Source organism: Cladophialophora psammophila, assembly GCF_000585535.1.
Source record: "Cladophialophora psammophila CBS 110553 chromosome Unknown aczJe-supercont1.2, whole genome shotgun sequence".
Taxonomy (NCBI): Eukaryota; Fungi; Ascomycota; class Eurotiomycetes; order Chaetothyriales; family Herpotrichiellaceae; genus Cladophialophora; species Cladophialophora psammophila.
In genome coordinates, this window is record NW_006912923.1 from 1026334 (window position 1) to 1047501 (window position 21168).

Here is a 21168-nt window from a genome sequence, read left to right on the forward strand (position 1 = left end):
AAAGCCGTTCTTGTCCCGTACGAATCGCAGCACGAACTTATTGCTGCAAATCAACGAGACAGAAATTAAGCCTAGATCACCCCCCTGTGCAGCACCAGTCCTCCATCACAGGGTATCACTGCGCCATGTACGAAGCTCGATTTCGGACTGCACAAAAAAGCCATGAGCCAGGCGACATCCTCAGGCACTCCGAGGCGACGGACCGGCGTGATTGCGACCAGTTTTGGCGGCGCGTCGGCAGGGCTCGTCTGGCGAAAGAGCTCAGTGTCGATCATGCCCGGACACACGACGTTGATTCGAACTCCACGGGGGCCGTAGTCCTGCGCATCGGCTTTGGCAAGCCCGATCAGCGAATGTTTGGAAGCACAGTATGCTGACATGCCGCTAGATGCATTCATCCCCGCAAGGGATGAAACCGTGACAATGCTCCCTCGCGTTTGGCCGTGACCTTCGAGAGGTGGCTGTTTCATCATTTGTCGGATCTCAGCTCGATGGCAGAGCCAGGTCTGGACAGGTAAGACTGGTTAGCAGTTGCGTGCCATGGCTTTATAATATTCTGAAAGGATGTGTGTGGGATAGTAACGCATAATTGTGCGAACCACACCTACTCCATGAGCATTGACATTGATCACTTTATCGTACGTCTCTAGGTCGACCTCAGCGATCCCTTTCCGCTGGGGAACCACACCAGCAATGTTGAGAGCATAATCCAGGCGGCCGAATACCAAGACACAAGCATCGACCATCTGCTGCACAGAGACCTCGTCAGAGATGTCAGTGCGTTGGATGTGGACAGCCGTCGAGGGATTGATCCTTTGGATTTGATCCTTGGTCTCTTCTAGTCCATTATAGTCGATGTCCGCCAGCAGCAGCCTTGAGCATCCTTCTTCTGCAAAGGCTATTGCGGTGCCGCGTCCGATACCTTTGGAAAGACATTGGCGACGCTTGTGCGAACGGATGTGGGTTTCTTACCTGAGGCTGCGCCTGTGATCAGACAAACACCAGGCAAGTTGAAGGTCATGTCGAGGATTGTCAACCTGAATGAAACCTTCTCTGCGAACACATCTGTCGCCTGCACCTTATCGTTCAAGTGATATGATCATTGATCCACCAACAAACCGGAGATGGCCCGGAGACCGCTGCGGAGGGAGATAAAATGCTCGGTATCGGCACCACATTATAATCCCGAGTACTAAGAGTACGCCGAGTTCTTTACGAGACCGAGGCCAGTGGGCACGCAGGCCCCGCTCTCGGGGCATCATAAGCGTATATGGGAATCTTGTAGTGTAATCAAGGCTTGGCAGTCTATTAAGAAGAGTCTCACACGGCGCGGAGTATGGCTCCCTTCCAAAAAGCTCGCCATGTCTATTTTGTCAGGTGTTGCACTGGTCATCGGAGCAGGCTCTGGTAAGTTTAAGGCTTTGCGTGTCGCTAACCAGCACTCATTATCTTAGACGACGGCAGCGCTGTTGCTCACTTACTGGTAAAGAGTGGCTGTCGCAGACTGATCCTGGGTGACCGGGATGTTTCAGCGCTCGAGAAGGTAGTGGGCGAATGTCGTAACTTGGGAGATGCCAGTTTACGAATCATCAGCGAGAGATGTAATACGAATGAACCCTCCGATATCGACCGGCTCATTGCGGCAGGAGTCAAAGAATTTGGCGAAATAAATTGCTGCGCGAACTGTGAGAGACCGAGGGGCATTGAAGGCAGGACAACGGAGACGCCACGTACACATTTCGTCCAGGACACCGAGGTTTGGCAGAGAGGAGTAAGTTGACATGAGTCGTGATCCATTAGTTTGCATGTCCGCTGTAGAAACTAATCAATGCGTTCTTCAGATCTGGCTGGCGATGAGAGCAGAGATCCGTCAGTTTTTGGCCCAGAAGGAGCAGGGAAACCTCAGTCTATGCAACATAGTGAACGTGGCCGCCGCTCATGGATTCGCGAGCGACAGAGGTTTTCCAGGATATTGTGCTGCGGCACACGGAATTGTGGGGATGACGAGGGCAACGGCCATGGACTATTTGGCCAAGGCTATTCGTGTCAATTGCGTCTGTCCAGGCCCCGTGGAGCCTATTGACAGCGATGCTATCTCCGCAAAGGGCTCATTACCGCCGGCACCGATAGGGCGGTATATTACTACCGCAGAAGTGGCTCAGGCTGTGGTCTTCCTTCTTGGGGATGGCGCGGCTGCTATCACGGGCATTGAGTTACCGGTGGATGGCGGGTGGTCACTATACCATCATTGACCCAATTCTCTGTGGTGAGTGGATTGATAGGGGTGCCTCAACCATCCCACCCTCGCGTTGAGAGCACAGAATCCGACTGAGTAAGAGCACAGATTGATACTTTCTCGCTTTATTCAATATGCGTGGTTAATCAGTGCGAATCCCGCTGTCTCGGTCTGGACTTGCGTTATCCTTATTACCGATAGCAGCTTGGCTTTAGCTACCATGTAGAAACACACCTTGGCCCAGAAGGTATAAGACGATGGCGCTGTGACGATTCTAGACTACAACTCCTTTACCTAACCTCCGCGTAAATGAATAGACCACCTCGACCCCGAGGGCCGATTGCCTCCAGGCTAGAGTGAAAATATGTCAAAATCATGCTCAGAAGATAGACTTAACTTTCCGAGACTCAATGGATGCCACCACACTCAGCGGCGAGGGTAAATTGCCATCTAGAAAAACACCATGCCATATTTCAAGCGAGAACGATCTTGCTGAACTTGTCTGAAACTGCAGGACAGCCTGAGTACCGGAGCCTCATTCCCATCAAACATGACAGCTACTCATACCTTAAAGCAGGGCGTGGATACAAACTTGAAACCTATCACAGTCAATGACAGTGGCTGGTTTCAATGAGCTAGGTTGGCTGGCAATTTGCTGGTAAGAGTAGATCTCTAAATCGGGGGTCGTCTAGTAGTTACTGTCGCAGATCAGTCTCGAATTGAGAAGTACCAGAGGGCCAAAGCCCGACGATGAGGAATCTAGCATTCTCCTGCAGACAGGTACCGGGGTGTTCGATTGTCATCCTCTGCAAATCGTAGCTAACCAACCTCATTCTGAAAGATCTCTTCAAAGGAGTGGAGCGCGATGCGTTGATGGATGCTCTCGCAGGAACCTCGACCCCCCGAGATCGAAAGGGCATCAGAAATTACACGGGGCCGCAGCTTGCTTTTATTATCGTTCAATTCAGGCTTTTGGATGATCGATTGTTGCACGTCTGAGGCCAGGAATCTTCTACATATTCGTCAGACAATCCGCCGCCATTCCCTTTCATTTGCAGGTTTCTCACGGCCATCATCTTGACCATCAAGACTGAACACGCCCCTGCACTCAACACGGTCAAGAAGAACCTAGAAGACCAAAGATTGGTCAATAGATCCATCCCTGGCAACACAGTACATCAACTTGTTTTTGCAGCTTTTGGCCTGGTCACAGCACTCTTCAAACCTTCGCTCGCCCCCAGAGCCGACAATCTCCAACTTGCGGAGCCACAGCCCAGTACGACTCTGCGGCGAGCTGGAACGTGGCATTCCAACGGCAAAGACATAGATGAAGATATCGTGGATATCTCTCTCTGCGATCTCTTGTTTCGTTTCTCTGAGAGCAACGAGGGCCCCGTACCGCGCCCTATTTCGCGCGACACGAAGGCCCCGCCACTTGTATTGTTGAATCTGAGCTACTATACCCTAGCGGAGCTGGCTGGTTTGCAGATCGAATGGATCGATTCCATATGCGAACACTTGGAACTGGATACTAGAAGGAAGACTCTCAAGCTGTTTCGCACCGCCATGCAGCCAGCAGGAGCCGAGGACGGAGATTTTGACGGAGAGAAGCGGCTGCGGTCGGCCCACTTCTTTCGAGAAGTGGTCTATTCGTATGGCTCTGTTCTTAGCGCAAAGTCGTCACAGCAGTTCCAAATTCTGGTCCGATCAAGGCAGCGGGCGATCGCAGCTCCCGGACCACAACGGCGACCCTCTGCTCGAAAACCTATACTCTACTGAATGGTCGACAGCTCTCATTGATGATATGGGTATCGGAGATGTTAAGTTGTCCTACAAGCCGGAGACGTATTTCCCGTTTTTCGCCCGTCGATTGGAAATATTGCAAGAATTCAGCCTCGCGCAGACGCCAAGCTCGTGGAAGCTTCTATGGAAGGATCGAAGAGACCTCAATCGGTTCTACACCTTGTGGGCTACTCTGATATTTGGCATTCTTACCTTGAGCATGGGACTGATTCAGATCTTACTCACTATCGCACAGGTTGTAGCAGGCTTCAGGGTCAACGGCGGAAACTAAATGCTAGTGAGACCACAGTTGCAGGATATCCCTCTACTTCGTCACGAGGAGTCTCGCCAGGATAATTTGTGTCTCCCGGATGTCCTATAATTGAGACAAAAGATTTGAATCTTTCGACAATGCCGGAGTCGAGTGGATGAATCAGGAATAATACGGAGTCGCCGATTTTGGCACTGATTGCAGGATTATAAGCGGCATTGGGTTTGGTGTCATTACAACATAGACCAAGAACTGGTGGCAGAAAACTTCCGATGAGAATCTGAATGTCACAATGTCTCAAGATCTCAATGCCCTAAGGCGACTATTCTACCCAAGGTCAAAAACAATTCTTACCGATCTGCCTTGTCCCAGACCTGTCTCTCAGCCTAAGTCGAACTTCCAATCATTGCAGGAGGTGGTGCGAAGGCCTCTGGGAATGGGTGTTCCCATGCCATCATGATTCGCAGCAATGCACGCTCATCTCGTGGACGAGCTATAACGTTTAAACCATGAGCTCTACCATTGAGGCGTGCGAAGCCCAATGCTACCTTAGCCACGGGACAGCCAGCAGCGGAAGCGACACTGACACGTCGAGAGTCGGCAGGCGCCATAATGACATCAACTTCGTTTTGATGGAGTGCATCCTCAACACCGTTGAGTGCTTCTGCTCTCACTCTTTTTAGTAAGGATTTGTATTCGGTTGCATTCATGCCTGGTTTCAGGCAAAATTCGAGTTGGCCTTGACTGGGATGCTCTGCGAACTCGGCAGCACAGTGTAGAGCTCTCGGTTCGCCTGTATGATTTAGCTCACTCGGTGGTAACTCTTGGTCGGCATGCTCCCTGTTAAAATCAACAAAAAATTCGAGGGTTGGAACTGTTGGGTTGTCAAATAATGCGAAGTGAGAGGCATAGACTCCTTGAACTTTGCTCCTGCGGGAGTTGTTAATGGAATTTGGGCACAAGACCGCCTATACGCACCCACGATGTCATCGAAACTGTTTGACGTCTTGACCAGATCTATGTTACGAGCCACGCGCGCGCCTGCTCTTTCAATCTTGCGTGCCGCAGCATTGCTCTCTGAGATCTGTAGTTCTTGGAAGCTGCATGAAAAAAAGAGGATAAGGCTGGGCTACTTACTGATTGCTGTTTGAAGTCCTCATTTGGCTCGGTGACGAAATCAGCGGGTTGCCACTCGTTGAACTCAATGAAGCCCACTCGCAATCCTTTCCACTCCAGAGACAGATCGCTTCGCGGAATTTGAGCCGATGGAGGGCCCAGTACAAAATTCCAGAGATTGAGGATATCAATGGTTGATTTCGACAATACACCGAGAGAGTCGAGATCAGGATTTCCCGGTTGCACTCCAGAAGTGTCGACAAGAGCGGGTGTGGCTTTCAACCCGAATATTGCCGCGCGACTCGCAGGTTGCACCTGTTGTACACAGAACAGGAGTGGATCTATCTGCTTGATTGTGTTCTGCCCCCCTGGCTATTCAAAGAGACTCTGCCCGTTTATATACACTTTGGCCTGTAATCTGAAGGGCGTTCCTGAAACCTCCTATTCCGTCGTCATCCTATCACAGATCAGCGAGAACAACGGCGTTGAGGTAAGTGGCACGGTTGGTGAAACGCCTAGCGGTCTCAGGTGGTTTGCCACACGGTGGCTATCTCGGAACCCTGTCAACGCCTTCCCAGCTTGCTAGGTAGGTATATCCAAGGTATATCTTAGAAATTAGTAGAGTCTAGCCTGGCATACAATTTGGATTAGACTAAGTACTGATAGAGCAAATCGGTGCCTACTTGTACCAGTATGTGATTAGCGCGTCTTTAGAGCTCAAAAGGCTCACTATCATAATTGCGTAAAATACTCGGTACGTCATATGATGTTTGAATAGAGTATGTAGACCGAACAATTATTATGTGCGCTTAGTACGCACCGCTTGCGGGGATGGGTCGCGAGGAGTTCTTCCTTGCCTTGGCATTTGCGGAGCACTTTTTGCAAGTGTCTAGCAAAATATTTCCCACCCTTGCGACGGGACACGCTCTCAATGCTTCAACAGGCACTGATCTTCACTTGCATTTGATTATTATCTAGCATAGCAAGCCATGCCTCCCACTTCAACCTCCATAAGGGCGCCCTCCCAGCCCACCCAGCCTTCGCGCAAAGGCAAAAAAGCATGGCGCAAGAACGTCGACATTTCCACCGTTACCTCTGGGCTCGAAACCCTCCGCGAGGAAATAATCCAGCATGGCCGGCCCCTGGCAGAGAAGGAGGAGAGCGAATTGTTTACACTGGATACAACGGGCTCGAAAGAGGAGGCATTGCGACGGGCAAAAGAGGCCAAGACGCACAAGGGGAAAATTTTGAAGATGGATGAAATCCTGGGAAGGAGGAGCGCTGTTCCCGCATTGGAAAATTCAAAGACTAGCAAGAGGCCGCTCAACGCTGTCGTGACCGACGGGGTGCTTGAGCCCTTGAAAAAAAGGCAGAAGAAAGACTGGGTGAGCAAGAAGGAAGTTGCCCAGCTGCGAAACAATCTTGATAAGACGTCCCATTTGGAGATTGACAACATCGACAACGCCACCTCGACTTTCGATCTTTGGGGCGACAGCAACCTGTCCGACGCCGTTCAAGCAGGAGAACTCGCACCCGAGCCTACTGCTACATCCAACTCCAACGCAACCAAACAAAATGAATACATCCCCAAACCCCGGGCCAAAGTCGCTCCCTCTTCCATCCGCCGTCCACCTGTCGCTCTGACATCAAGCGGTCTGCCCACCCAGGCCGTGCCAAAACCCGACGCAGGACAGAGCTACAACCCGTCATTCGAGGACTGGGATTCCCTCCTCACCCACGAAGGCGAGAAAGAAGTGCAAGCCGAGCAGCGCCGTCTGCGAGAGGCACAGGTCGCCGCGCAAAAACAGGCGCGGATCGACGAGCTCGCAAAGCAGCCAGATCCGCGGCCGGAAGACAACCAGGAAAGCGAATGGGAAGGCTTTGAGACAGAGGACGAGCATGATCACCAGGAACTTTTGAAGAGGAAGAGGCCCGAGCGGAAAACGCCTGCCCAACGGAACAAAATCAAGCGCCGCAAAGAAGCAGAGCGGCTGGCCAAGCACCAGGCGAGAATGGCAGAGCGGCACAGAAGGGGAGAGGACATGGTGAGGGCCTTGATCGAGAAGCACGAGCGCGGTGAGGAACTCGGCAATGCCGACCCATCGACAGCTGCAGCCAGCGACCCGGAGACGGTGGTGCTACGGCGGAAACCCACGCTGGGGCCCTCGAGCGCCTCGATCCCGCCCGCGCCGCTCGAGCTCGTCCTCCCAGACGAGCTGCAAGACTCGCTGCGCCGGCTGAGACCCGAGGGGAACCTGCTGTCGGAGCGGTTCCGGAACATACTGGTCAACGGCAAGCTGGAGGCGCGGAAGCCCGTGTCGTATGCCGCGAGCAAGAAGAGGAGAGTCAAGGTCACGGAGAAGTGGTGGGCAAAGGACTTTGCCCTGCGCGTCTAACTACTCGTACCCAGCTTTGTAGTTAGCTGGTCGTTGATAGAACTCAAGGAGCTGCTTTGTGATCTCTGGAAGCCAAATCTGAAATGGGTATCATTCATTAATGCAGGTTTTCCCAAAAAGTAGCGACTGTTTCCGTTCTGTTAGCCTTGGGGGTATCTTTTCTGCTCGTTCCCCAGAAGAGACCGGTCGTCCCGCCCGCCCGCCAAAATGCTTTGCCCTGCCATGCTTGTGTTCATATTTGTCAAGCTGAAGCAGCGGTCCCTTCCACTGCTGGCTTCAGACTCCAAAATATACGCAAGCCAAAGCGAATCTCATTTCATTTCAAGATCTCAACACCCACCCAACACGACTGGTATCGCGTCGTTCGATTAGTAATAAATTTTCTCTTCAAAGATTGGCGGCTGTCCACCAGTCTCCTCCTCATTCCAAATGATCTTTCCCGTCTTCTCATCGAAGCTGGCTCCTTCATCTGTCATCGGTGTAACCTTGTTGGTGTGCAGGCATTCCTGCCTCGAAACGCCCATCGGATCACGGGGCACCCACAACAGAGGTGCAACTGCATTACAAGCAGGATCTTGATATGCATCTCGTTCAACTTCTGGGGAATACCGGATCTCAGCAAACTCCTGTGGCACAAGTTTTCGCAGGATAGCGTAGCTGGCGTAAATGTCCGGTCGGAAGAATCGTTTGATCATAGAAGCGTGCTTGTTGCCTCCAGGTGGCATTGTCTCTTTCGCTACCCGTAGCTCCTCAAGCTGGTGCTTCTCGTGCATGGTTGCTCGTGATGATTGGGCTTCCGGTCCGGGCATTAAGGCGGATTCCGTGTGCAGGAGGGCGGCTTCTTCGGTTTCAAGAGAACGAGGAAGGTAGTGCAAGAGCGGATTGATGGCCGCGGTTAGAGAAATGTGGTAAAGGACCATTAAAATCAAGAACAACACCATGAGTACCAGAGGTGCCGGGGCGGCTCGGATCCCGAAGAGACCGATTAGGCAGATGGCTGCCAAATAACAGCCGACCAAAGTATGTTGAAGGGCTTTCGCGTAGACAAGGCCTTTGGTGTCGATGACGGAGCTGTCGACGAAAAGGAGATTGTAGCGGTACGCGAAATAGAAGAGTGCCTGGCCTATGGCCGCGAATCCGAGCATAAGAGGCGCGATCGGGGCGTATGCTATCGATATCACAGTCATCAACCTATTTTTCAGTCAATGAGGAGAGCGAGATCATGCGTTCAGGGGATATCTTACTCGACGATAGGGAAAACGCTACCCCAGCCGACGGAGGATAGGCTTGACCATCGGTTGTACATCTTCCGAGGGGTTTTGTCGAGGATCTTTGAAAGTGTGTTATATAGAACCAATCCAACGATGTTGAGTAGCTGGCCCGAAGAGAACACAAGACCTTGAAGGATGAAGTATGAGATGTAGAAGTTGGAGGCCAAGGGGAGGTTCTGAGCCAACAGTGTCGTTATGGACCCTGGCTGTTTGATGATTTGTGGCACTGCTGCGCTGGCTGCGCTGGTCATTGTGGTCACCAGGAAAACTTGGATTAGCTGGAACCAGAAATATGACTCGTGGCAGCGTAGTTCAACGAGCGACAGTGTCGGTATGCCAGCAAATTTGCCCATGAATCTCATGATTACTGCAAGCAGGCATTAGCACAAACCGAACTGTGCGTGATGATTGAAGAAACGGCCTCGACCGTCGTAATAGGCTCTCGAATGTGAGAGACGTAGGAGACGTACCTGGGACAAGCGACATGAGGATGGAAAGCATGACAACTGGCAAAAGATTCGTAATGACACCCAGAATGACCTTTGGGCAGCTGTTGATGAATCGAAGGAAAGGTGCAACCTCGGTCAAGTAGGATATCTGCGAAATGGAACCTACAACGGCGACTGGAATAGACCTAGTGAAGACGTCAGAAATGTCCACCACAAGGGCAGCCTAGTCACAGAAACTGGGCAGTAGTTCAAAGAAAACACAATCAAAGGAGAAACCCAGCATCCTTCTGCAGCCTCGAGGCGCCCACCCATCACCAGAGGAGAGACGCTGTATAAATCTAATATGCCGGTTTCTTAACGCTGAAAACGGACAAACTTACCAAAAAACGATCAAGGCGGCGACAAAAGCCAAAGAGATAATGTTGCGGATGGTGAGTGTTTTCCAGGTTATGCCGAGATTCGACCAGACGACTTCTTCTGGGCTGAGACCGACCACACGAGGAGACATATGCAAGGGCTGGTGGTGGGTGACCATTTGAAAAGCACTCTGCGCTTGAGTTTGATTCCAAAATTCCACGAAGACGGCATTCTTTGGCACGGCCTCGCCTGCACGGTATTTCTCCTGCTCAGCCTCGATCAGAGGATTCAGCCTCGCAATCTCCTCACGGCACCAATTGATGGTGTCCACTTTCTTGCCAATCAAAGGCTTTAGGCGGTGCGTTGGTCGGTCCTTTGGTCGGACCCATCGAGCAGCAGCAGCGCCAGACTCAGCTGCGTACTCATCTTCATCGTAATTGGCCGTGGGTGGTTCAGGAGCAGCATTCTTTCCCTTGATAGATTTCAAACGTGCATCGTTGGCCGATTTGATCAGTTTGGTCTCAGCCGTCTCCAGTTTAATGCAAGTCTTGTAACGCTCCTCCACCATTTCCTCTAATTTCTTTGCGTCCGAAGCAACCCAGACATTCTTGAGTTCGTCACCAAACATGCGGCGGATTTTGGTTTCGTTGGCGTATTCGTTGGGAACAGCCTGGAACAGCACCGTGCGCGAAGAAATCCTGGAGGCGTACAGAGGAGACAAGAGGTACGCCTGTCGCAAGTTGATGTAGTAAATCATTTCCCTAGTGACCAAGAAGAAGATAAAACCGATGAAGATCCACGCAATAAAGGTATGCGCCAGGTAGCGGTTCTTATCCACGATATTGCTAAAACTGAGGATGTTAAGTTGCGTCTGACCCCCTCCACCGGTTGCGTTCACGGGGAATAAGACTGGCCACGTAATAAGGCAGCCGACCAGGCAGATCACGATCGACATCTTGAGATAGCGCAGCAGAAAGTAGCCGTCGAGGGAGTTATGTTGGAGAACATACTCATCGGGCAGCTACTTGAGCCGATTAGACAGAACGGCCCTTGTGAATGAGGGATACTTACTCTTCTCATAAACGGAATCCATCCAAACAAGGTATTTGGGGGCGCGGGAGTTCGTTCTTGCGGACGCAGAGCGCCCAGGTAGGTCCTGGGGGCATATTGTCGAGGAAACCGAGTTCGCAAGAGCAGGAAGATGCCGAAATAAACGAGGGCGATGACCAAAGTGGGCACTAATGTGGATATGAGGCCTGAAAGCGAGGGAGAGCTGCTCCTGCTGGAGCCAATGTTCTTGTCGCCGTTCGCATTGGTATCAGGAGCTTGACGGGCGCTGAGCACAGCATGGAGTGCGTCCATGGCAGATTGGCAGATTGGCAGACTGCCGCAGCGCACACGATCGCGTGTGGTGTCGACCTTGACAAAAAGAACTCGCACGAACGGGGAGGGAGGGAAATGAAAAGCGAAGCAAGAATTAAACAAGGATTATGGAGCAGTCGAAGTCTCTCGCGGCGGACGAGCAGAAGTTGGGTATAACAATGCGCCTCTGGAGATTGTCCGGCTGTATTTACTATGATGTCGAAGTGCCGCGTTTGTCGACGCATCGGGCCTTGTTTTCTCGCTGAGATCTTCAGGTGTGACAGGCCCAGATGACGCCGACGTGCAGTTGAAATGGGGGTCGCAGGGGGTGGCCATTGGGGCTGCCGGGGCTACTGGGGCACCACAAGGGAACTACGGGCCACTACGGGGCAGCTAGGCCCGCTAATGGCTCGCCAATGCAAATCCCAGCTATTCTCCCCTGTCCGCCTGGGCGCAATTGTTTGTGCATAGTCCAGCTTCTACTGGGTACGCATATTCGTCTCGCCCTCTATCTTTCGCCTTAAAACCTTAAAGGCCCATGTTGATTTCCCTGGTAATTAGAGGCTTGCTGCAAGATGCATGGTAGATAACAAAAAGATGCTCGTCCCAGAGTTGGATCTTAGCTTCTCGTCACCTACTCGTTTTCCCTCAACGACTTTGATATCTCTCGCGACTTCATGCAGGTGAAAGCATCCGAGCTGACACAACAGGATTTTCATCCTCGATCTTCGCTTCCGACATCTAGATTTCGCCTAGCAGTCGAGGAATCCACCAAGCGGCCCCGCCAACCGAACTTCCAACGCACCAAAAGTCACCTTGCCAGCTGAAAAGGAAGATCTGGGCCTTGCTTTTCCCCTTTCCTGAAGCCACATCTCGGAACTCCCCCGTGTGAAGGGCGGTCTGTGGCTGTGCTAGAAATCTCTGTGGCCAGGTCGGCTGACCGACGCATCATCACCGCTGGCATGGCCTGCAAACACTCTGAAGTTACGTGGGAGCTTTGTCGGCGGCTTACGACGTGCCTTGGCTAAAAGGGGTTTTCAGACGTCCAGCTTGCGAAGGTGAGGTGATCCAGAGCCAACATTAACCAGCTCACCAGGAAACGCATACCTACAGAGCGGTCAAAAGGGATTCGTAAGGGGTACTGAAGAACTTCTTTGCTTTTCTGTGTTGTAGATAACTCCGATCAACAGCTCTATTTCAGCGGCTACAGTAGTTGTACAAAATGTTTTCTCCACGTTCGAGATAAACCACCCCTTGGCCACCCCTCACTTCTCGATAGCTAGCTTAAACAAGTCACCATCAGTGTTGCGGACAGTTCTTCTATTTCAGCTCTACCTATGTAGCTCCAGCTTCAACATCTTGCCGCATGATCAAAATTACCATTCAAGGTTTCGAACAAATATCAGGCACACGCCCAGATCACAAATATTTGTGCTGTGGTGTGATACTGCCTTGCCAGTCCCTCCTCCCGTGTTCTTCGGGATAGAGGTAACTGCCCCTTCTAAAAGGTGTGGAAAAAAAAAAAAAAATGGAAAACTGGACCATGTCCAGCTTGAGGGAGTGGTCGCGGTGTGTCGCGGCTCCGAAGAAACTCCATATTTCGCCGTTTCGCCATGTGTGTCAGTAACTGTGCCAGTCAATCTCCCAAGTCAAGGTCGTAAGGTCATGAATTCACCCAAGATCCCAATTTCTCGAGATCTCTACAGCCATGGCTTCGCCATCGACCCGAGCCTGTCTTCGAAGATCCCGCCATACAAGCCGGCGATTTCGTCGAGATAGTCTTCCACCTTGAACTTGTAGAGTCCCTTGCTCAGAATCTCTTGTTCTTCCTCATCCAGTAATCTTGCAGTAGCACCAAACTCTTCGGCGACCTCGTTCACTTGCGCCAGTTCTCTGCCAAAAGGATGGCTGCTATCCATAAACGAGTCGGCATTACTTCGGACGGTAGGCTGGGCAATGTTGACAGGAGGCGGCGACATACGCTGCATTGACCGTTTTTGTGACAACTCAACATGTGCCTTTTTCGAATGAGACGGAGCTCGCTGTGGGACAATAGGTGTAACAAAGGTTGGTGAAGCAATGGCGGGAAGAACGGGAGTGGTCTGTTTCATATCGAAGAATGATTTGGTGTCGTCGGTCGCAGGTGTTACAGGAGTTGCTGGGCCGCTGCTATCAACGGAAGAGCTGTCATTGGCTGTGCTGGTGAGAAAGCTGCGGTCAATGGTCGAGAAATCAGAGTCGTTGACCGACGAAACCGACCCTGACGACGATCCGGAAATGCTGCGAATGTCTGGGGCGGTCAATGCCTGGACGTTTGTTGTCGAGATCAGCTCGGTCGGCAAAGAGATGAGACTGCGATCAATAGTGCCAGGAGCATATTTGACTGTTGTGCCACGTTGCAATGCCCCTTGGTCCACAAAGTTGCGCTTGACGCGCTTGGTGAATGCGCGAGAGATAGACATTGTGGATGAGTTCTTGGAGACAATTGCGAGGGATGTTCAGGTATCCTTCACGCTCGGCAGCGGGCACGAGATCCCAGAGGTGTGTGCGCGCTCAGTAGTGCAAGGGCGAATAGGTGGTTTGTGCGTTTGTTTATGGCGTTTCGGTTTCCCCTTTGGTTTGGTGGTTGCAGTTGTGGTTATGTCGTAGAGTATATCCTCCCGATATCTCCAGATCGAATTGGAACGTTTTCTTTGTAAGGAATGACAGTGAAAGATTGTTGGAAGGCAAGACGCAGTCCGCTCAATTAAAGCAGTGTTGTTTGATGGTGAAAGGTAACGGCGACAAAAGGCAGCCGTAAGTAAATACTCGGTTGGTTGGTGAAAGAATGGATAGCTTCGACCTGTGCGGTACCACGACGAATCGACCGTCGAGTAATGAGTGTGACTTGTGATGGAAGGCGAGTAGGATGGAGGGTCAAAAGAATGACTGAGTGGGCGAGGTATTTGGGAAACGAAAGACTTTTTTTCTGTCGGGATTGGACGTTGGGGGGACAGAACGGCAAGGGCGACAAAAGGGTCGAAGCTGCAGGAGAGAGAAGAGAGGAAACGAAGAAGATACGGATGCAACGAGATGGAGCAACTTGACATTGATTGACAGCGCCTGCAGCCCCAAACAAACAACAGGGAAGGGCGAGAGAGGGCTCGAGGGCATGGCTAGTGGGTCTAGTGGGTCTAGGCTCCCCTCTGTCCCCTGGGTTAAGTGCCTAGGTGCCTAGGTAGGGCCTGCTAGGGCTGAATGGGCACCCACTGGAGACGATGTGAAAGGCTCTTACTGCCCGCAACCACGTAGCATCTTGGTTTGCCCCCGCTCACTTGAAGCCATGGCGCCCAACATCTCCATCTTCTCAGTGGCCACCCTCCACGCTACCAACTCCTCTATGCCCCTCACAGCCTAGATCATTCCCAATTACAGTGCAAATCCTTCCATTTGCCAGGGTTCTCGATTCTCAGGGGCCACGCGAGAACAGAAAAACCCGGACCAGTCCTCCACAGCCAGTCAGAGCCGCCAGATTGTTTTCAGAGCCGCCGAGGAGGTGATGTGAAACGACGACCCTATATTTCCTGCTCATGCATGAACCACTCAGGACACTGCCAGAGTTCACGTCAGGGCGCTTCTTCAAACTTCAGCAATGCGAAGTGACTTGGCCCCCCGGATTCGCCTGTGAAGTCAAGAGGGGGAGAAGATGAGGGAAGATTCAGAGAGAAACAAGACCCGATCCTGACCTCTACAAGTACGGACGTCTTTGATGAACAAGAACAAACGTGCTCGGTTGCCTCCAACTGGCTAGGGGCATCGATCTCAGCTCGAGTGTTATAATTGCGACATGCGCCTCTTTTTGTTCGTGTCCATTTCCAATTTAACAATGGGTATGACAAAGACCCTTGGATGGCAGGGCAGACTGGTCCTAAGCCCATGCATCATACATCTGCCTTGATCTACCCCAGCTCGACCTGGACAGATCTCCAACGCCGCCGTTTGAGAATATGGCGGTACGGGAGCACAAGCAGATGGCTAAGCGGAAACCGACCAAAATGCTTACCTACATCGGATATGCCTGTTCGGAACAGTCGTTTCAGAGACACACCACTCCGGGACTGGGACTTGGGGACCCTCCTGAATCCTTCCGAATCGAGCTCGCCCAAGTTTCATGTGCCCGATGTTTCGAAAGGCGAGTTCAAGACCAGCTTCCCCGGAGGCAAGGAGGTTCCAACTTCTAATACACGTGTGCGTAAGAGTATGTCACCTTTTCCTTGCTTTCATGCGTGGATAAACTACTCGTAGAGTCAGATGATTACTGAGTATGCTGTTGATCTCTCCACGCGACGCGTAGTCTTGCCAAGCCCAACAATTAAATCTCCGAGGAGCACCTTGTACGAGCGTCAGCCTCGCAAAATAAAATGTCATTCTCCGCATACACGGCAATCCGCAAAGGGATTTCCGGTCCCCGCGACTACTCGTAATCCTAATGCTCATGGAAATAGTAACAATATTCAACCTCGAAGTCGAAAGTCTCGCTGAGAGAGGGAAAGGGAGGGAATAAAAGACAATGGTCCGGATTAAACACCGTTACCTCCTCTTCAACATCCTCTATCCGTTCCCCTCCACACCCGAGCCCTCGACTTCCTCAGCTACCTCAGCACCACCACCACCATTGGCATCAACTCTCACCACGAAAGACGCAGCTCCACCGCCGCCGCCGCCATACATCCTCTTCCTACGCCCGTCGCCGAGCCACCTCACGCCGGCATTGCTGGTAACGCACCTGCGCAGCCAGATCCAGACGCTGTTCGGCGACCACGGCGTCTCCGTGACGCAGTCGTCGCTGCGGCTCGTGTACTTCTCACCCGCGACCTCGACGGGGATCCTGCGCGTGCCCCGCGCCCACTTCCGTCTCGTCTGGGCCAGTCTGACCTTCCTGACGAGCATCCCCGCACCTTCCTCGCTTCCTACTCCTCATCCTTCTGCCACCGGAGGGACACGCGCAGGAGGGAAACGAGGAAGAGGAGGAGGAACAGCCGACGCAGCAGCAGCAGGAGTGCGTCAGGAAGTGGCTTGTGTGGTGCGAGTGGTCCGGGTGAGTGGGACGATCAGGAAGAGTGAGGAGGAGCTTCTGAGGAGGGCGAGGAGAGAGGTTGTCAGAGTGAAGCTGCAGGGTCGAAGGGGAGGTGACGAGGGAGACGATGCGGTTCTGAATGCCGTGTTTGCCGGTGGGAACGGGAAAAGGGCCGCGAAGGGAAAGGAGAAGGCTGATGCCCTGAGGCTGATGGGTGACGAAGAAGAAAGCATTGTAGATCTGGACGAGGAGGATGAAGAAGACTTCGACAATGATTCTGGTTGAGAAAAGACATCCTCGATGGAAAAATGCTTGGTTATCTGCCAGCAGGGCGAAGCACCCGCTCAAGCAGGACGCGCTCACAGAGAGTCAAATGCTTCAACTAATCCAGGAACGCGTCACAACCGAACCCTTCCTCCGACATCTTGGGGCTCCGAGTTCCCTCATCATGGCCGTTGCATTCGCAATAGCTCTCACCGCAAGGGCAGCGACCGAGCAGCTATCTTGAAAGCCCTTCTCAAGCGCACTTAACGCCAGCAAGGTCACGAATGCTTCTTCCCACTCCTCACGACTTTTACTCCACCATCCTTTATCGGCGGTAAGCTCATGTCCTCGTCTCCATCCTCCTTCATTCTCATCATCCCCTCTCCGCTCTTCATCCACTCGTCTTCCCTCCGCTTCTGCTCCTCCTCCCACTCCTTTCTCTCTAACTCATCGTACTCTTCCCTCCTATCGATCCACCGTTCCTGGACATCCCTGACATCCATTTTACCAAGTCCCTCCCTGACAGCGACCTGCCAAACAGAATCATTCGCGCCCTCGGCGCCGCCAAATGCATACCCCCCCGCCCTGTCAATCGTGTGCAATAAGCTCATCATACTCTTTTTATCTTCGACTGCCAATGTCTCGAAGCCGACTAACCCATACTCTTCGACGAGTTGGACAATCGCCTCATTCAACGCCTGGAATTTCCCGCCGTGCTTGAACATCGGCGACTCTTCCTCGAGATAAGGGAGCAGGTACGATAGGTCTTGGACTTCGGTGTAAAAGTCCAGATTAAACGGTAAAGGAGGGTATTTACTGAGATTGTCGACTTTCGTGAGGACGTTGATATGTGTAAAGTCGAGTTGGAGCATGCTCCGTAGGGACAGCAGGAGAGTGGAGATGTACAGCGAGGGGAGCGTTAGGGCGTACGAGTCAATCAGGTTGACCACAACTAGCTGTTAACAAAAACAAATGAACAAGCCCGTCAGCCCATGTACTTTGCTGTCGGGAATGAGAGATAGAAAGCAAAATCAGAAAGACAACAAGCAGGAAGGAGAAAACATGGCGGATATGGAGAGGGGTAGGGCCAAAACACACACACGATACCCGATCTTCTCTAACCTGGCAAAGATCCTCCTCAGACTGCCGTGGTGGGTAAACAGCTCGACCTGTCCGGGACAGTCGAAGAGGATGTAATCGTCGCCGAGCCGCTTGAGCCCTTCCTCGAACCAGCCCGCAAAGTTCTCCTCGAGCTCTTCCAGCGCGTAGAGCACGCCGCCGTTGGGGCCGAGCCCGATCTCCTCGTCCCGCATGATCGTGTCGAGCGAGATGAGGTCGCGGATGTCCAGGGCCGGCTCGTAGGACGCGTACGAGGACGAAGGAACGGGGTCGTTGGCCGGGTCCAGATTCACGACCGAGCACTTGCGCCCGATCGCACCCATGAACTGCTGCATGCCGTTGCAGTAGGTCGACTTGCCGGCGCCCGGGGGGCCGATTACGAGTTGTGCAAAGGGCATTGTGCAGGGTAAGGAGGTCGTAGAAAGGAGAAAGAGAAACAGTCACACCGAGCGCTTCTTCAGGATTCGTTTATAGAGCTCTGGACGGTTCGATGGCGTTGGAGATGGTGGCGGCGCAGGGTGTAGTCGGTCAATGAGGGGCCGTCTAGAGTCCTTGAATATTATTGCCCTCAGCTGGTGAATCTCATGAGCTTGCAATAGTACTTGGAGCCTATCGGGTCGTGTCGGTCTGCGCTAGATGGAGGTATCCTAGCTATGGAGACTGCGGGTGAGATGGAGGGACAGAATATCTGCGGGAGGGAGCGAGAGCAGCGAGAGGCAACGCAGATACAAGGCGGCGAAGGCGGTGTTGGAGGGCAGAATCTCTTCCGACACTCCGCCAATCAAATCGCTCGGCTGTTCACTTCTTCAGCCTCGTCGGCGTCTTCTCATCCTGCTTCGCATCCCGAACTACAAAGACGCCTTTCGCACGATAGATCAATATTTCCATCGACCCGGGTATCAATAGAGATACATCAGAGTACAATAGCCTCCCATTTTTGTGCATCGATGTTGTCAGGATCGATCCGGCACAGGCCGTTTTCAGCACCAGCATCAATGGCTCATCTTGGCGGAAACAAGGCCTCAGTATCAGTCGTGCTCGATTGACGACCCCTTCCTTCTAATCTCAAATGAGTTTTCAACATTTATGTCCCACTTCCACCCTCCCCCTCTCGCGTCAGACCAACCTTCCACCCCTAGGCGGAAGAGAGCGAACACTTCACTCACCCAGCAGCTTCGCCCATTTCCGGCTTGCCTCAGTTCAGGGACATCGGCGTGCGTCGTTCCTGTTTCATTGCCAAGGCGAGCACTGTCCAGCATTGTGATGCCCATCATTTCAACATCAGACCCTTGCGCTATGCTCTTGTCGCGCTCAATAACCGTAGCTTCATCGCCTCGACGGCGGGTAAGGGTGGACAATCTAGCCAACGTGCTTTTGATGAGCGCTGACTTAGGTGACTCTGGCCCTTGAAGAGTCGATTCGCCTGAACTCGTCCTCCTGCTGTCATTAACGCTGATTGACGAGGAATTTTTGACAAAATCACTATGAGCAGGACGCTGAAACTCTGCTTTGACTTTCTGCTCAAACAACTCATCCCTGCAATCTTTTGCTTGGCTCTGTTGCTGAGCGCTGAAAAATGACAGAGGAACATATGTCAGATCCTTCTTACTCGGTGTCGCATGTATGCTTCGTAACACCCGAACTGTTAGCAAGGTACATGTTGGTGAGGGACTTGAACCGTCGCCCGGTCGACTTGCAACCCGGAATGCTTTAGCGGAGAATTTGGCCTGCATCATGGTGTCGTAGTCACCGATGACATCGACGAGCTTAACGAAAGTATTGTAAAGCTGCCATCGGATTTCGTCGCCAATTTTTGATACGCCTGACTGGTTGAGAAGTATCCTCAGAATCTCACCGACAGTGGAATCTTCAAAACGATCTAATTGGGCCAGCTGATCTTTGGATAGATCACGAGATTGCATCGTGACATAAGGCAAGTGGTCTTGAGAGGCAGCTGGCACCAGGATGTCGAAACTTTTGTACATACTCGGGCGAAGCATGAAACAGGCTAAATGCACACCGGGTGGTAGAAGATGCCTGGACGATACGCCCAATTTCATGCGCTCGATTTTAGCCACCATGTTGCCACGATCGACTTGCATGCTCTTAGCCAGTGGTTCCGCGATTTGCTCAATGGTAGCAAAACGGTATCCCAGGGAGGCAAATCTAGCTACCTCGCCCTTGTTTATTTGTCGATGGACGAAAAAGTACTTTCCTCGAGCCACTGTGAGCGGCGATGAAAAGCCTTTCTCCGCATCTACCTCCTTTTTGTAAGATCTGGCTGATAGCGGCCTGATGTTGATCCTCAACGGTGTGGACGCAGATGTTGTGCCCGTATCTAGATGTTCTTCAAATAGAACTCCTAATCTCTCCAGCGGTTCGTGGATGCGATTGGCTAGCTGCTGGGCCGCGACACAAAACAACTGCTTGAAGATTGGAGCAAAGTTGAGGGAGCTTGCTATGGCGTCGTGTGGTAAACTTTGGGAAGTATTGCTGGGCCGATATTTCCTCGCTGTCGGGTCGTTTTCGATATACTCTTTCATGCTGGGAATGAGGTCTCGCAGCGTTGTCCAGCTGCGGGATGCTTTAAAGATCCAGAGGTAGGCTGGATGAGACCTGCTGAGCTCGTCTTCTCCAAAGGTCTAACACGCCTCGTTATTATAAGCAAGGCTTGAGACAAGAGGTGCCTACCTTTTCAATGTAGTGATTTGTTATCTTTTCGCTAGGCAAGGTTCCTTCCTGGGTGACCATCACTTTGCCCTCATCATCGAAGTACGCGCAGGCCAACACTAGACGTTGTGCTTTGATTCTGGCAGTGAGCCTGTTGCGACCTCGGATGAAGGCCACCACAAGAAGGATGACACAGGATCCCATTGACTGGTAGGGTGACATGTCAGCTTCAGTTCCTGCGAGACAAGGGATTGGACTAACAAGAGCGGCTGCAATGACTGCCGTTTGCGACCTAGAGTTTCCATGAATACTCAAATCGCCTTTCCAATGGTATATTGTGCCAACCGCTGCGGTCCAATGCATGCCCGAGACAGCGGTGGCCAAAATGACGCCGCATAGGGCTCTTTTCCACCAGCCGTCTTTCCACGCGTCTCGTAACCGAAAAAAGATTCCGAGGGCGATAAAACTAGCCAACACGGCGATGATAGCGGCTCCAGCAACGTTCTGAGCCCGGTAGGAACAAACATAGTTCTCAACGCCGTATTGGCCAAGATAGTGCATGCCACAAACAGCGGCTCCAGTGAGACAAGCGGCAAGTGCAACGTGAAGCTGACGAGCGCGGGTGGGCATTCCGAGAGTGTAGAAAGCGAAAAGAAGGACCAGGATTGGCATGAAGAAGGAGATTGCCGTGAATCCAGGGTTGTAGAGTATCTGACGTTCGGGGTCTCCGTCTTGAAGCACGATAGCTCTATTACCGACGAAGTGCATGCCCCAGATGCCGATGGCACCCATGGTGATGGCGGATGCTACAAGGAGAAA

General features: G+C 52.2%; 10 protein-coding genes across 10 annotated transcripts; 4 read left to right on the forward strand and 6 right to left on the reverse strand.

Annotated features, from left to right (window-relative positions):
• Positions 1–71: 71 nt before the first annotated feature.
• A1O5_01696 (uncharacterized protein) lies at positions 72–1021 on the reverse strand (the record flags this gene model as incomplete). Its single annotated transcript, XM_007742312.1, has 3 exons — positions 72–506; positions 609–922; positions 973–1021. 3 exons carry the CDS (start codon positions 1019–1021, stop codon positions 72–74), a joined length of 798 nt encoding a protein of 265 aa, XP_007740502.1.
• Positions 1022–1361: 340 nt separating this feature from the next.
• A1O5_01697 (uncharacterized protein) lies at positions 1362–2252 on the forward strand (the record flags this gene model as incomplete). The annotated part of the gene is made up of 3 exons (XM_007742313.1): positions 1362–1407; positions 1455–1771; positions 1842–2252. The coding sequence occupies 3 exons, from the start codon at positions 1362–1364 to the stop codon at positions 2250–2252; spliced, it is 774 nt and encodes a 257-aa protein (XP_007740503.1).
• A 1550-nt stretch (positions 2253–3802) lies between these two features.
• Positions 3803–4310, forward strand: A1O5_01698 (uncharacterized protein; the record flags this gene model as incomplete). Its single annotated transcript, XM_007742314.1, has 2 exons — positions 3803–3888; positions 3923–4310. 2 exons carry the CDS (start codon positions 3803–3805, stop codon positions 4308–4310), a joined length of 474 nt encoding a protein of 157 aa, XP_007740504.1.
• A 365-nt stretch (positions 4311–4675) lies between these two features.
• A1O5_01699 (uncharacterized protein) lies at positions 4676–5449 on the reverse strand (the record flags this gene model as incomplete). Its single annotated transcript, XM_007742315.1, has 3 exons — positions 4676–5163; positions 5268–5389; positions 5427–5449. The coding sequence occupies 3 exons, from the start codon at positions 5447–5449 to the stop codon at positions 4676–4678; spliced, it is 633 nt and encodes a 210-aa protein (XP_007740505.1).
• Positions 5450–6394: 945 nt separating this feature from the next.
• On the forward strand, positions 6395–7801 carry A1O5_01700 (uncharacterized protein; the record flags this gene model as incomplete). Its single annotated transcript, XM_007742316.1, has 1 exon — positions 6395–7801. The coding sequence occupies one exon, from the start codon at positions 6395–6397 to the stop codon at positions 7799–7801; it is 1407 nt and encodes a 468-aa protein (XP_007740506.1).
• A 368-nt stretch (positions 7802–8169) lies between these two features.
• A1O5_01701 (uncharacterized protein) lies at positions 8170–11240 on the reverse strand (the record flags this gene model as incomplete). Its single annotated transcript, XM_007742317.1, has 5 exons — positions 8170–8992; positions 9046–9439; positions 9543–9706; positions 9902–10899; positions 10950–11240. The coding sequence occupies 5 exons, from the start codon at positions 11238–11240 to the stop codon at positions 8170–8172; spliced, it is 2670 nt and encodes an 889-aa protein (XP_007740507.1).
• Positions 11241–12940: 1700 nt separating this feature from the next.
• Positions 12941–13702, reverse strand: A1O5_01702 (uncharacterized protein; the record flags this gene model as incomplete). The annotated part of the gene is made up of 1 exon (XM_007742318.1): positions 12941–13702. One exon carries the CDS (start codon positions 13700–13702, stop codon positions 12941–12943), a length of 762 nt encoding a protein of 253 aa, XP_007740508.1.
• Positions 13703–15789: 2087 nt separating this feature from the next.
• A1O5_01703 (uncharacterized protein) lies at positions 15790–16581 on the forward strand (the record flags this gene model as incomplete). The annotated part of the gene is made up of 1 exon (XM_007742319.1): positions 15790–16581. One exon carries the CDS (start codon positions 15790–15792, stop codon positions 16579–16581), a length of 792 nt encoding a protein of 263 aa, XP_007740509.1.
• A 257-nt stretch (positions 16582–16838) lies between these two features.
• A1O5_01704 (uncharacterized protein) lies at positions 16839–18077 on the reverse strand (the record flags this gene model as incomplete). Its single annotated transcript, XM_007742320.1, has 2 exons — positions 16839–17516; positions 17661–18077. The coding sequence occupies 2 exons, from the start codon at positions 18075–18077 to the stop codon at positions 16839–16841; spliced, it is 1095 nt and encodes a 364-aa protein (XP_007740510.1).
• Positions 18078–18707: 630 nt separating this feature from the next.
• A1O5_01705 (uncharacterized protein) lies at positions 18708–21141 on the reverse strand (the record flags this gene model as incomplete). The annotated part of the gene is made up of 3 exons (XM_007742321.1): positions 18708–20321; positions 20371–20556; positions 20611–21141. The coding sequence occupies 3 exons, from the start codon at positions 21139–21141 to the stop codon at positions 18708–18710; spliced, it is 2331 nt and encodes a 776-aa protein (XP_007740511.1).
• Positions 21142–21168: the final 27 nt, after the last annotated feature.